We start from the raw sequence: 15,545 nt of genomic DNA on the forward strand, positions 1-15,545 counted from the left end.
GAGAGCTCTCTCAGCCCCACCTACCTCACAGGGTGTCTGCTGTGGGGAGGGGAAGGGAAAGGAGTTTGTAAGCTGTTCTGAGACTCCAAGTGAAGGGTGGGGTATAAATCCAATCTCCTTCTTCTTTTTCTACATATGCTTAGGCTTGAAATGCTTTCGACACCAGGCCTTGTACCATATTTTTGAATATTTGAACACATGAAGTTACCTTACACTACGCCAGGAGGCAACCAGTGGGAGACTGGGGAGGGGACTTACTGGGAGCAGGAGGGCGGCTCTGCTGACATCCAGCAACATGCCCACATCTTTGCCCACGTGACCCGGAAGTGACATCATCATGTCTGGGACATCAGGGCAACGCTCTGGTATTTGGGCAAAAGCTCTATAGTAAATTTGGCTTTTACCACAGTTTTTGCCCAAATACCAGAGTGTTGCTCCGATGACATTGTTGGCATGACAATGCCATTTCTGGGTCACGCAGGCAGTGACACAGGTACATCACTGCACATCAGCAGAGTCCCCCTCTTTGGGGGGGGTAAGTTCCCCCCGCCAGCCAGTTGATCGGTGGCTGGGTGGCAGGGCCTGGAAGCGTGGGAGTCACGCCTCCACCGAATGGTCTGGCAATCCTACCCGATACTGAACCAGACCCTGGGTCCATCAAGGTCAGCACTGTCTACTCAGACTGGCAGTGGCTCTCCAGGGGCTCAGGCAGAGGTCTTTCAAATCACCTACTGCTGGATCCTTTTAGCTGGAGATGCCAGGGGTCAAAGTGGGGACCTTCTGCATGCCAAGCAGATGCTTGCAGGACCTTGCAGGATCAGCCTAGAGCATCCCTGGCAAGTGTTTGTCCAGCTGCTGCTTAAAGACTCACTGGCAGTCTTTAAGCAGCGGCTGGACAAACACTTGTCAGTGATGCTAGGCTGATCCTGCATTGAGCAGGCGGTTGGAGTAGACGACCTGGATGGCACCTTCCAACTCTTGTGATTCTATGATCATCAAGTGAATAGATGCCTGGGCTGAATACTGCAACAAACAGCATGAAAACCTTTTGAAGGACACAAGGCTGGAGACGATTAGATTCCAAAGAGCTGAAGGTGATAGCAACAGAGACATGATTGTCTTTTCTCCTACGCATATTTACTCAGTTATTATGCTACAAGAAATAAATTTACTCAATGGAAGGGGAAACAGTTCCCAGAAATGAAGCATTTGCACGTAAATGTTTGTGAAAAAGAAGAGATGTGCTATTTAAAAACACAGTGGCATTGTTTGATTTCGACTCACCTTTATGTTCCGCTGCGGCTGTTGCTTCTGATCTCATGGTGGCACCCATGAAGACTCCGTGCTGCCAGTTAAAGGCCTCATAGACCAGAGGAACACCTGGAGAAAACAGGACAGCCACAAAATGTTAACGGCTGACAGTGTCATACATTATGTGTCAATGAAATGTGCATTTAAGTCAATGCAACATCGGTACAGCCAACACTTGCAAGTCTGGGATTCTAGCACATCCTCCCTTCCCGTGTCTTAGCCAATCTGCTCAAATTGTAAATATGTTCGTAAGGAGGCGACTCTATATGCGGGTGTGCCAGAAAGGAAATGTACATTACTAGTGGCCCCCACTCTTTAGGTCTACCACTGAGTGGTGATGAGGGTGGAAGGAGACTCCACCAATAGCTCAGGGGGAGTACATTCCCTTCCCCATTCGTAGTGGCCTCCACTCTTCAGGTCTACCACTGAGTGGTGATGAGGATGGAAGGAGGCTCCACCAATAGCTCAGGGGGAGTACATTCCCTTCCCCATTGGCTCAATGGTGGTGTGAAGATGCACTGCATCAATTTCATGCAGTGAACGTACACAGATCTGAACACAAGGGTTGTAACTGAGGCCAGAATGCTAGCCCATTGCATTGGCTGCTGCAGGAAAGGGGTGGGCAGCAGAACACAGAACTAGACATTACCGGGAGGGAACTAGACACACCACTGCCATTTTCAGTAGCTGTCATGTGTATGGCATAAATATTTTGTTCTTACCACCCACATTTATTATATTGGTATAAAGACATTGGCTTAGGGATGGGAAATCCACTATCCCACACTTCCTAGGTATCTTTGAATAAAACAGAGCATTTAGATGAAGAGACAGATAGATGCCCTCTTAAGCAAGGCAGGGAAGGGGCTGAGAATTCTGTTGTTAACCCAGAGTTCGGGACTGGCTCATAACATATACCACTCCCACTTGCTGAGAGTGCTACACACAAGATCAATCAATCTTTTAAACATGTCTTTTTAAAGTCATGGAAATAAAGTTAAGGTGGCTACATCATCTGCTCTGTCAACGCTGAGTCTGGCTATAGCCCAGGTTAGCCTGATCTTGTCAGATCTCAGAAGCTAAGCAGGGTCGGACTTGGCTGGTATTTGGATGGGAGACCCTCAAGGAACTCTAGGGTCACAGCGCAGAGGCAGGCGGTGGCAAACCACCTCTGAATGTCTCTTGCCTTGAAAACCCCACCAGGAGTCGCCATAAGTCAGATGTGACTTGATAGCAGGTATTTGTTGTTCAGTCGCACAGTCGAGTCCGACTCTTCGCGACCCCATGGACCAGATCACGCCAGGCCCTTCGGTCTTCCGCCGTCCTCTGGAGTTTGCTCAATTTCATGTTCGTTGCATCTATGACACTGTCTAACCATCTCATCCTTTGCCGTCCCCGTCTTCTTTGACCTTCAATCTTTCCCAGCATCAGGGTCTTCTCCAGGGAGTGCTCCCTTCTCATATGGTTGCCAAAGTATTTGAGCTTCAGTTTCATTATCTGGCCTTCCAGGGAACAGTCAGGGTTGATTTCTTTTAGGACTGACTGATTTGATCTTCTTGCGGTCCAAGGGACTCTCAAGAGGCTTCTCCAGCACCATAGTTCAAAAGAATCTATGCTTCGGCGCTCGGCAGGTATAGCAGTTATAGAGACATCTATAGATATAGCTTGGATCTTTTTGGAAAGTGTTACCTTCAGGTCTCCGCCCTCCGAAGATTATACCCTCAATAGGAACGCCTCCCGGAGCCTCCCAGGCAGGATCAATAATGGGACACTGGCTGGCAGGAGTGCAGAACCGGGAATTAGGATGAGCACAAGGTTCCCCTGAAACAAATATAATATCAACATAGAACTCACCACTGGACCATTAGCCTAAAGTACAAAGATCACAAAAGGAAGAGGGAGGGCAAGGGTTCAGAGCCTTACCGCTCTTGGTGGTCCATTCCTTGTTCTTCCATGAGAACAACGTCACTCCTGGTTCAAGATGTTCATCAATACCTTCCCAGTAGACGCCTCCGTCGCTGGTTTCTCCTACATTGGTGAAGATGGTATTCTTCTGTATGGTCTTCATGGCATTAGGGTTTGTTTTCTCTGAAGTTCCAGGCGCAACGCCAAAGAAGCCATTCTCCGGATTGATTGCTCTTAAATTACCTGGAGAATTTTACAAGCAACATAACTTTAAGACACCAAGAGTCTACTGGATAGTGTGTGAGTATGTGTGTGTGTGTGTGTGCGTGTGTCATAAGACAACCTTTAAAATGCAAATGAATACACAAACACCAGGTTATCATGTAATTCACACCTTTTCCCACTCCACACACACTTCCCACAAACTGTTTTTGCAGTCCTTACACTTTGGGGTACTAAGGGATCAGCTACCCTAAAACTGCATTTCAAAGTGCATTAACTTTCAATTGGAAATCATCTCCCACATCTTTTCATGCCTATAAACAGGAAAAGATAAACTCTCATTTGCAAACCCTGAATGCTTGTCCGCACTGCCCTCTAGCAAGACTTAGACGCCACCCTAAAGGTATTTATTTATTTATATCCCACTTTCCCCCCTGGGTTGGGGTTCAAAGCGGCTTAGAACGTTGTTCTCCTCTCCTCCGTCTTCTCACAACCACCTGTGAGGTAGGCCAGGCCAAGAATTTGTGACGAGTCCAATGTCACCCAGTGAACCTCTGTGGTAGAAGCAAGGATCCAAGTCTGGGTCTCCTAGGACTCCAGTCCGAAACTCTAACCACCACACTACATGAGCGCTCTGCCTTGCTAATATTTCTGCCCCCCTCCCCACTAGCTGGAGAAACTGGCAAGGTCAGATAAAAACCTTATCCGTTTCACTGGTGTCTTCCTACTTTCTTTTATCACATTAAATTATGATTGTGTTCTTTTCCACTGTAAGCACACTGCCAAAAGAGAGGCTTTTTAAAAAAAAAAAGCCATTCCCAAATGTGTACGTATGAAAACCAGTGGGAGAAAGAGTGAAAGACCTGCGAAACGTATTTCAAACAGAGGACGTCTGCTGCGTTCAGAGCGGATGCAAAATACAGGGGGGGTTTAAAATGCAGTGGTGCATTCACCTTTACTGTTAATCGTGGTCAGCCCAAAATGAGTTCAAGGGCGAGAATCTGAGGTCCAAGCTGGATCAGAGACACTGTCCCTGGTTCTGCCCTGGGGATGCGCCTCCATTTTGTAGTGCCAAGAAAAGCTGCACATGAGTGCCCCAGGGGCCATATTTTGGTCAGGGCTGGTGCTGCACGGGGGGTGGGGAGAGAAGGGGCTCCTGCCTTCCCAACCCGTGCCCCGTTTTTCTGACAAAATGGCTCCACGGAATGGCATCTGGCACCACTTCAGTTCAGACAACCGTGACCAGAATCAGACCCGCTGGTACTCTGAAACGGCTTTTCCCACCACTGCAAAATGGAGGCACAACCCTGGGGTGAGCCTGGGGACAGCGTCTTCTTGTCTAGTTTGTCCCTGAGGCCCTCACTCATCTCTGAAGATGCTCAGGTACTTCTCAGCTATTTGCCTGTCTCCTGGTGTTTAACTGGTGGTCTAACCTGATTGCCAAATATTCATCTAAGTCAAGTGTATCCCTTTATGTGGACTTTCTTGACCTTAAATCAGCCTTTAACACAGTCTCTAGAGTTACTTTATGGGATAAATTAAACTCTACCAATAGCGACAGGTGCCTACTCTTTCTTATTCAGATCCTTTACAATCAGACTTCGATACAGGTAAAATATACCCCCCAAGGGCACCTGACAGATCCCATTAGTACAGACAAAGGGGTCAAACAGGGTTGTCTTTTGGCCCCCCCCTTCTTTTTATCTTTTATATTAATGACCTAGTGGTTTACATTAACAAGCTGGAGTGTCATCCTCCAAAACTTGGTAACAAACATGTTGGTGTTCTTCTATATGCTGATGATGAGGTTCTTCTGTCAAGAACTCCTATAGGCCTTAGAAGACCCCTTAAATTATTTTCTGAATATTGCCCTGACAATAGTTTAGAGATAAATTACGCTAAAACCAAGGTAATGGTTTCTGCTAAAAGGTCACTAAAATCTTACCACTGGACTCTAAATTCCTCCTCTATAGAGCAGGTTTCTAGTTTCAACTGTCTGGGGGTTTTGTTCCAGGAAAACGGCTCAAGATCTAGCAATATACAGGGTAACACTAAAGGCTAGCAGGAGTGCTGGGGCTATTCAGAAATGTTATTGGCATAAAGGGGGTAAATGCATAATGGCAGCCCTCCATTTGTTCAAGGCCAAATCTCTTAGCCAACTTACTTTTTGTGCCCCCTTTAATATCACCTCAAATTTTAAAAACTGGAGGCCTTTCAATCTAAGTTTTTAAGAACAGTCCTCCAAGTTCCCCCTGGTACTTCAAATGCCTTGATCAGAATAGAAACAGGCACAATCCCGGCTTTGGATGCTGGCCATTCAATACTGGCTGAAACTTTCATTTTTTCCTAGAGGTTGGCAAGTTTAATTTTCCAGGATACCTTTGTCCCGCCTTGGCTAAGAGTCATTGAAAAAAACTTTCTCAACTTGGCCTCTCAAAACAATTTCTTAGCTCTCTCACATACGACAAAGCGAGAGAGTTAGTGAGACAGAGAATCCAGGACATAGCTAGACAGGAGGATCTTAATAACTCATGCAAATGGCGAGCCCTTTTAGAACCATTGTGTAAGGTAGTGCCTATGCCCTCTTTTTTATCGAGAAAATAATGAGTTAAGGAGAATGTTTACCCTCATGAGGTGGGATGCCCTCCCTTCAGCGGTTACAGAGGGGAGGTTTAATAAAAAAACCCTTGCTGATCGTATATGTTGCTACTGCAATGATGGAATTGAAACCTTAATGCATGTTATATATATTATAAATAAATTATTATTTAGAAAATCATGAGTTAAGGAGAACGTTTACCCTCATGAGGTGGAACGCCCTCCCTTCAGCAGTTACAGAGGAGAGGTTTAATTAAAAAGACCCTTGCTGATCATATATGCCGCTGCTGCAATGACGGAATTGAAGCCTTAATGCTTGTTATATATGACTGCAGGGCATATAGCCACTTTCGTTATATTCTCCCACTCTCTACAACTACTCTATCCTCAACTAGTCAAAGGATGCAACTGCTGAAGAACCTCCTAGAAAGTAGGTGCCCCAAGGTTACAGCTAAACTTGCCAAATTTGGCTGGTTAGCTGTAAGGACTAGAAAGCGGCTAGTTAAAAGAGAATAGATGTAATTTTTTATAGGACTTAACATGTTTTACATGCATGCTCTATTTGATATTCATTTTATATACTTCGTTTATGCTTGTGGTTGTATGAAATTAGTTTGAGTTAGTTTGACTATTTGTATTAGAGTGCTGGCTTTTTGCTGTGAATAAATTTATCGATCTAACTGGCGGTCTATGACAATGGACCCTCCCTGCCCTTACTATGGCTAAAAGGCTGATATTACAACACTGGAGAGATAAATGCCCACTAGGTTTGCTGAGTCCTACCTGACTGCCAGCAAGGGGGGCTTCCAGACTGCTGGTTGGGATCTTCTGGTGCAGAAGTTGATGTCATCCCGTTGCCGGCATCAGGGGGGTGATGCTCTAGATTTCGGGCAAAACTCTACGGGTTTTTGCCCGCAAAACCACAGAGTTTGCCCAAGAACTAAAGCATCACCCCTGACATCGGCAACATGATGACATCACTTCCAACATCCCTGTTTGAGGGTGGGGCTTCCCGGCTGGCCAGCTGGTTGGTGGTGGATTGCAGCCCTGAAGACCAGGGGATCTCCTGGCCGGACCCGGGGTCTGGACACCCTAATGCCCACCTCCCATCATCCAACGGATTGAGGACCTTACACCCTATCAGCATTTGGTTGTATGGCATATAGACAACAGTGGAACAGGGACATGTTTTAGATATTTGGAAACTTTTCAACTTTTAATTTTTATAAAACAGTACAAATACAGATATAACACCAGCATTGCAACCATAATTATAACAGCAACAACTACAAAAAAGGAGGAAAGAATAGAGTATTGGGGAAAGGTTAATAGAAGGCTAAACAAGTGTATTTCTTTGGAAGCGGATTTTTAACTCTTCTATAGATGCTTTATGCGTAGACTGGCCACTATTGTTGTTATCTCCTGATTCTTTTCTGTTTGGGGGGGTTGCAATTAATTAAAAAAATGAAAAAATAGAAAATGTTTGGCCCTGAGAGATGTCCCAGAATAGGGGTGCCACCAGGCCTGGAGGAAACTGTCCTGTCCCTCATTGAATGCAAGGAAATGGACAGTTAAACGTTTTCATGGTAATGATATAAATAACATCCCCTGCTAAATAACCTTCCATTAAGCCTCTAATAAAGGCATTTTCTCTCCAGGCAGCTGGCAACCCTTTCCCAGAACCAGAAGGCGTCATGAAATTCTCTCCATTGCCAGAGTGCAGGGGGTTGGACTAGATGACCTGCAAGATCCCTTCCAACTCTAACATTCTATGATTCTATGAAATCTTCAGCATTGGGACTGACTCACAGCCAGCTGCATCCCAGCATTATTCAAGTCGCTGCCCCAAGTCATGTGGCTGCGCGCGGCACCAACTGCCTGGCTACGGTCCTGGCTGGATGCTGAAGAAGAGTTACCTTCTTCGTCGAATTTCATCCAAGCGATATCATCCCCGACACACTCGACCTTCCAGCCTGGCAACGTTGGATTCATCATGGCCAAGTTGGTTTTCCCACAAGCACTAGGGAAAGCGGCTGCAAAGTATTTCTTTTCACCATCTGGATTTGTGATTCCCAAGATCTATTGAAAAGGAACATGATGTGTTTGTTTATTTTCCTTCAAGTATATGCCACTTTTCTCCACAATGGGGATGCAAAACAGTTTACATCCCTCTGTTTTGTCTTCACAACAACCCTGCGAGGTAAGGTAGTCCTAGTGTACTGCTGGCCCACAGCCACCCAGCCAGCTTCCATGACAGTCAATCGAGTATGTGATCTCCTGTCCAAAGCCCAAAGGCCATTTCATCCCATTCATTGACTTACATCCTGCTTTTATCCCCAATAGGAAACCCAAAGAGGCTCAGAACATGGTTCTTCCCTCCTCCATTCTCTCACAACAACAACCCCATGAGGTAGGTTAGGCTGGGGAAAAAATGTGATTGGCCCAAGCTCACCCAGTGAGCTTCCATGGCAGGATGTGGATTTGAACCTGGGTTTTCCCGATCCTAGTCCAGCTCTCTAACCACTACATCACACTGGCTCCTAAATAAATAAATACTCCCCGAGTATTTATTTGTACCCTGCTGCTTTTCTCCCCAATGGGGAACCAAAGCAGCATAAAGGAGTCTTCATTCCTCCATTTTGCCTTAACAACAGCTCTGTGAAGTAGGTTAGGCTGAGAGAGAGAGAGAGAGAGAGAGAGAGAGAGAGAGAGAGAGAGAGAGAGAGAGAGAGAGAGAGAGAGAGAGAGAGAGAGAGAGAGAGAGAGAGAGAGAGAGAGAGAGGTAGATAGACAGACAGACAGACAGACAGGCAGACAGAAACAGAGGCCCAAAGTCAGCCTCACCTACCTCACTGAACTATTGTGGAGACTAAATGGAGGTGTGGAGAATCATGTATATTGCCCTGGAATAAAGGTGAATAGATAGAAGGCTAGCCAATGTGATTATTCCTGTACAACTGATGGAGGGACGGGGGGGGGGGGATGTTTGCCTCTGGTCTCCAGTTTGATGTAGTGGTTAGGAGCATAGACTCTAATCTGGGAGTACCAGGTTTGATTCCCCACTCCTCCACATGCAGCTGCTGGTGTGACCTTGGGTCAGTCATAAGTTCTTTCAGAGCTGTTCTCTCAAGGGCCCCACCTACCCCACAGGCAGTGTTCCCTCTAAGCTGAATTAGTGTGAGCTAGCTCACAGTTTTTTAGCCTCCGGCTCACACTTTTTTGTCTTAGCTCAGGAAGGATGGCTCCAGAGCAAACTAATTTATGCAGTAGCCAAATCGCTCACTCACAGCTTTAATGCCAGTAGCTCACAAAGTACAACTTTTGCTCAAAAGACTCCACAGCTTAGAGGGAGCATTGCTCACAGGGTATCTGTTGTGGGGAGGGAAAGGGAAAGGGATTGTAAACCCCTCTGAGACTCCTTCGGGTAGTGAAGGGCGGGGTATAAATCCAATCTCCTCTTCTTCCATATGAGGTTACCACTGAGCTGTGGTTATTGGCTTGGGGGCTTCCAGCTCTTACTGATAATGATGATGACGATAACTATTACTAATTTCATTCATAGCCCATCTTTCTCAAGGCAGATTACAAAATATGAAAAGCAATTCAACCAGGCAGCAAGAAGAAGGTGAGACCTCCAATAAACAAGGCAGTAGGACTAGGATTATGGATCTGGGAAGCAGGGCAAATGAAAAACTGTCCCACTAAGGCGACAATATCTATTTTAAGACACGGCATCCCATAATGAAGAAAGGGGATTACGAAGGCTGTAAAAAAAGGGAGGTGATGTGTACAATAAACTCTGCATTAGATTACAGTACAAAGTCTTATTATACACTAGCAAAAATAGTATCATTTTAAAAGGTCTTAGTTTACTGCATAGACAGAAACACTATTCCTGGTATCTACAGCAGTAATAAAAATAAAGTTTATGACCAGAATCTTAACGAGCAGTGCCTCAAAAGAAGAAGAGTTGGATTTATACCCAGCCCTTCCCTCAGAGTCTCAGAGCAGCTTACAATCTCCTTCCCTTCCCCTCCCCACAACAGACACCCTGTGAGGTAGGTGGGGCTGAGAGAGCTCTGAGAGAAATGCTCTTGAGAGAACAACTCTGAGGGAACTGTGACTGACCCTAGGTCACCCAGCTGGCTGCATGTAGAGGAGTGGGGAATCAAACCCAGTTTTCCAAATTAGAGTCCGCTGCTCTTAACCACTACACCAAATTGGTATGTAGGTTTTTCAGGCTGCATGAACTGGATAGCCCAGGCTAGCCCAAGGTAGTAAAATCTTGGAAGCTAAGCAAGATCAGCTCTGGTAAGTACTTGGATGGGAGACTACCAAGGAAGACTAAGATTACTATGCAGAGGCAGGCAATGGCAAACCACCTCTGTTCCTTTCTCGCCTTGAAAACCCCATGATGGGGTCACCATAAATTGGCTACGATTTGACAGCAAAAAAAACCCCAAAACATATCTGATGGCAAGCCACTTTATAAATGGAGGGATCTCTATAAAGCTGTTTGTGATATTTCTGTTCAAAAGGGGGGAAAGTCAAAACGCCTATCTAGTCTTCAAGGCTTTGCTAAAACAGTTCTTTAGATTTGCTTTAGATATACTTTGTACATGCCTAGAGGGCAGCGGATGATTGGGGCACTCCCCGAAATAATAAACTCTACAGGAAACTGCAGCTATTTCTAAAGTGAATATTTATTTCCTGCAGTTGCTCTTGCAACAAACTAGATGGGGAAAAATATCTGGTTTTGCAGGCAGCAAAAAAAGCATTTTTCCCCACAGGTGCTCTCGGGCTCATATGTGTGCTAAAAGTTTGTAGGCATGCAGTCCCTTGAGAATTCTTGGAGCCAATAATCCTCAAGCATGCAAATGGCAACAGGAGGAGGAGAAGTGTGACTGGCTGAACTACTGCCACGGTTCCTTCCAGTCAATACAGATCCCAACTCACGATTTGTCTGGAATGCCATCACAGGAGGAAGAGAAATATGTGGGGAGGAGAGATCCATTGGAAGAGAGTAGTACTGGGTGGGGGAAAGGGTTGAGTACTTCCACCTTGGTGCTGCTTCCCCACTCACTCCCAAAATTACTTTGGAAAGCAGTCCTAAACAGGTCTACTGAGAGTCCTGCTCTGGCTATTCAGTGGGGCTGACTCCCAAGAAAAAGTGCATTAGGATTGCCCTGTTTGCATAGGACAAAGGACCTGAAGGGGAGGTTGTTGACCCATGTTTGAGTAGAACATTTTGCTCAGTCCTGACTCATAGCGGCCCTGACCTGGATAGCTGAGGCTGGCCTGATCTCGTCAGATCTTGAAAAATAAGCAGGGTCAACCCTGGCTAGTCCACACACACACATACATAGACCTTTATTGGCATAACGCCCTGGCTAGTATTTGGATGGGAGACCTCCAAGGAATACCAGGGGCATGACATGCACCCAGGCAATAGCAAACCACCTCTAAAGGTCTCTTAGAGACCCCTTGTTGGGGTTTTCAAGGTAAGAGACCTTTAGAGGTCTCTCTAAGTCAGCTGTGACTTGACAGCAAAAACAGAACACCCTCCCCCCTTGATGTGCAATAAATTATTTCACATCACTGCAATATAAACCGCTGAATAAAATAAGTTTCCTGTGGGACTTCACCATGATCTTATTGGGATTTAAATAATGCTTTTATTAAAACCTTTCCTACCAGCATGTGTTCAGCAAGCCAGCCTTCCTCCTTGGCAATCCTGCTGGCAATTCTGAGAGCAAAGCACTTTTTCCCCAGTAGGGAATTGCCTCCATAACCACTTCCAAAGGAAATTATTTCTCTGTGATCAGGGATGTGAGCAATCAGGGTCATATCAGGGTTACATGGCCAGTTATTCACCAGAGGTTCTGTAAAATACAAAAATGTTTGTCAGTTTCTTCTGGTAATCTTGTTTTCTGTCACTAGATGTCACTGTAGCGCTGTTTGCACAGCTAAAAGAAGTCTAGCAAGCATGTAGTAATGTCCTTTGAAAATATCTGGTGCTTCACATATTCTCTGTGACAAGGAGGGGACAGAAGTTAATTTCTCAACTTCTTCATTTGCACAAGCAAGCAACGGTAGGGGAAAGTCAAGAATTTTACATTACAAAAACTGTTCCAAAGACTTGTGGGAGGGATCTTATATATGAGCAGTTTTCCAGTCCATTTTTTTAAATGGTAAAACCACCAATAGTTAACATTTCTTATTAAAACTATGGTGGCGACACCATGAAGAAAATCATCCAGAATATTATGCTATGAAAATAAAATGCATAGAATACTGTGCTATATAAATGAAATAGAAAGACTACATGTTTCGGTCTGGAAGTGAGCCAAAGCCAGGTTGCTTACTTTTCAGTGGCAAAGGACATCCAACAGAATGGAGACATTTTACAAATTCCCCATTGCCAAGAGCTTCCAGGACAGACGTTCCCATTCGGGTCATAATTCTCATGCTGGCTACTACATATGGAGAATCTGTCAGCTCAATCCCGAATTTGGATAAAAGAGAATCAAGCGGTCCCATGCTGAAAGGGATGACGTACATAGTGCGCCCTGCAAAAGAGAAAAAGTAATGATTTGGGGGGGGAGAGGAAAAAAACGATACTCTGAATATATTCTGGGTCTACATCTGCCACCTCTAGTCTCTCTCTCTTTTTCTCACTCACACCCACAAATCTGCCTTTATATTTTAGAGTCTTTTTTTAAAAAAGAAACTGAATACTAATCCTATTCAAATTGATTGGCAGCTGCCAGAAGGCAGTATTTAAGATACAGATTACATATTATTCAGTAGAAGTAAGTAGTAAAAAGAATTCGTGGATTTTCTATTTGAGAGCTAGTCCACTGTGTTGGACAAGGTTCTGGGAGACCCAGATTGGAATCTGCACTCTACCATGGAAGCCCACTGGGTGACCTTGGGCCAGTTACACTGTTGTAGCCTAACCTACCTCACAAGAATGTTGTTGTAAGAGAAAGGAGGAGGGAAGAACAACGTTCTCAACTGCTTTGGGTCCCCATTGGGCGTAAAAGCGGGATATAAATAAATAAATAAAACACCCTTTGAGCTTTGGATGGGAGATCACACATATTACTGCTTCCCCATATAAGGTAAAAGGTAAAGGTTTCCCTTGCTCGAAAGCCAGTCGAATCTGACTCTAGGGGGTGGTGCTCATCTCCGTTTCCAAGCCGAAGAGCCAGCGCTGTCCGAAGACATTTCTGTGGTCATGTGGCCGGCATGACTAAACGCTGAGGCGCACAGAATGCTGTTACCTTCCCACCGAAGCGGTACCTATTTATCTACTTGCAGGTTGTTCATTTCAAACTGCTAGGTTGGCAGGACCTGGGGCCAGAGATGGGAGCTCACTCCGTCATGTGGCACTCGGGTCTCGAACTGCCGAGCTACAGACTTTTCAGTCAGCAGCTCAGCGTCTTAACCTCTGAGCCAATGCCCCCCCCCCCATAAGAAGCTCCCTTTAAACAGCTTCAGGGGAAAGGGAGGGTTGAAAACTTCTCTCCAACTTACCAAGAAACGCCTGAGCTCTTCGTTACACTGAGCATATAAAGGATATTAGACTTTAGGGAGGAGGGAAGTTTGGAGATAATATTGTTGATTTCTTTAGGGGATTTTAGGGAGCAATCTGAAATGGGTGTGTTTTCAGAATTAAATTCTACTGTCAAGGGATCATTCCCTGGAAAGTGTCCTTAAGATGGCAGCCTTAATCTTGTCTTTGCAATAAATGCACTTGAAGAGTCCAACAATAAAAAATTCTAAACAAAAAAATGTATGAAGAGGTTTTTTAATGTATGAATATAATAAATTAAGGCACAAAATTATGCAACTTATTAAAAATAACAAGCAATTAAAATTGTAACGGTATTAAAAGAAGTGCTTGCTATATGTGATTAAAAACATGGGGAAACAGAATAAGAGGAGCTGGATTTATACCCCGTCCTTCACTCAGAGTCTCAGAGTGGCTTACATTCTCCCCTCCACAACAGACACCCTGTGAGGTATGTGGGGCTGAGAGAACTGCTCTTGAGAGAACAGCTCCAAGAAAACTGTGACTGACCTAAGGTCACCCAGCTGGCTGCATGTGGAGGAGTGGGGAACCAAACCCAGTTCTCCAGATTAGAGTCTGCAACTCTTAACCCCTACACCACAGGACAGACGTCACCTGGTATCTAAAAGATGTCAATGTAGATTGCCAGGTGAATTTGGCTTTAGGGGGAATCCTATAAAGAAAGGTGCTACCACCTCTCTCTGGGGAACATCTGTCTTATTTCTGAAGAAGGGGGTACTGAGAGGGGGGGGGGCTGTGGCTCAGTGGAAGATACTCTGCTTTGCATGTAGAAGGTCCCAGGTTCAATCCCCGGCATCTCTAGTGGAAAGGATCAGGTGATGTGAAAGACCTCTGCTTGAGATCCTGGACAAGCTGCTGCTAGGCTGTGGGATCAAAGGTCTGGTTCATTATATGGCAGCTTCCTGTGTGTTCACATGTGTAACTTATCTCACAAGGCTGTTGTGAGGCTACAACAGGGGCGTAATGACGTACGCCGCTACAAGACCCTGGCAGGAAAAGAAGACGATTGATAGAGGCAAAAATGTAGGTGGGCTACAGAACGTGACACGTCTTTCAGTCCCACCATTCACGAGAGCATTGTCTCAGCCACTTGAAGCTGCTTTATGCCGAGTGAGACCTTTGGTCTATCAAGGTCAGTATTGTCTACTCTGACTGGCAGCAGCTCTCCAGGGTCTCAGGCAGTGTTCCCTCTAAGCTGAGTTAGTGGGAGCCAGCTCACAGTTTTCTAGCCTCCGGCTCACACATTTTTGTCTTAGCTCAGGAAGGGTGGCTCCAGAGAAAACTAATTCATGCAGCAGCCATGTCGCCTGGAGCTCACAAAGTAGAATTTTTGCTCACAAGATTCCACGGCTTAGAGGGAGCATTGGTCTCAGGTGGAGGTTTTTCGCATCTCCTGCTACCAGGTCCTTTTAAACTGGAGTTCCCGGGGACTGAACTTGGCACTTTCTGCACACTGGTCAGATGCTCTACCACTGAGCCATGGCCCCTCCGGTCTTGAAGCTTGGAAGGGAGACAAAAGCAGCTGCCAGGCAAACTGGTAGTTCAGAGGTGGCCATAGAGTAAGTCTGTGAAATGGAAACGGGGACTGCATCTTCATTCTCACACTCTTCCTAGTTCTCTCTACCTTTCATGCAGCCAGGGAATCGGACACTGAGGGCCTTCTCGAACTCTTCTTCCGACATCCAGCGCCCCAGCTGGCTCACTCCACTTTGGGGGATGGGAATGGTGTCCCTCTGTTCCTGGGTGACAATGACGGTTTTGCTTTCAATTCTGGCCACATCCCTGGGGTCTGTGGAAGCCAACCAGCTGCGGAGACAAGAAGTGGAACAAACCGAATGTTACAGATACTGATCTATCTATAGATCTTGATCTATCTCCATGGAAGCCGTAGGAATGAAAATCCATCAACCTT

The 15,545-nt window shown here is 45.5% G+C and overlaps 1 protein-coding gene across 1 annotated transcript in view; it reads right to left on the bottom strand.

Annotated features, from left to right (window-relative positions):
- Positions 1-15,545, bottom strand: part of PCK1 (phosphoenolpyruvate carboxykinase 1) — a 24,394-nt gene that overhangs the window by 2,444 nt on the left and 6,405 nt on the right. Inside the window, exons 3-9 of the mRNA XM_015412261.1 lie at positions 15,258-15,439; positions 12,402-12,605; positions 11,731-11,918; positions 7,953-8,115; positions 3,235-3,459; positions 3,001-3,132; positions 1,285-1,380 (exon numbers count right to left, since the gene is read on the bottom strand). Coding sequence (XP_015267747.1) covers positions 1,285-1,380; positions 3,001-3,132; positions 3,235-3,459; positions 7,953-8,115; positions 11,731-11,918; positions 12,402-12,605; positions 15,258-15,439 — 1,190 coding nt within the window. The remainder of the gene's footprint in view (positions 1-1,284; positions 1,381-3,000; positions 3,133-3,234; positions 3,460-7,952; positions 8,116-11,730; positions 11,919-12,401; positions 12,606-15,257; positions 15,440-15,545) is intronic.

This window comes from Gekko japonicus, unplaced genomic scaffold (assembly GCF_001447785.1).
Source record: "Gekko japonicus isolate JY-2015 unplaced genomic scaffold, Gekko_japonicus_V1.1 scaffold2989, whole genome shotgun sequence".
NCBI classification, from domain to species: Eukaryota; Metazoa; Chordata; class Lepidosauria; order Squamata; family Gekkonidae; genus Gekko; species Gekko japonicus.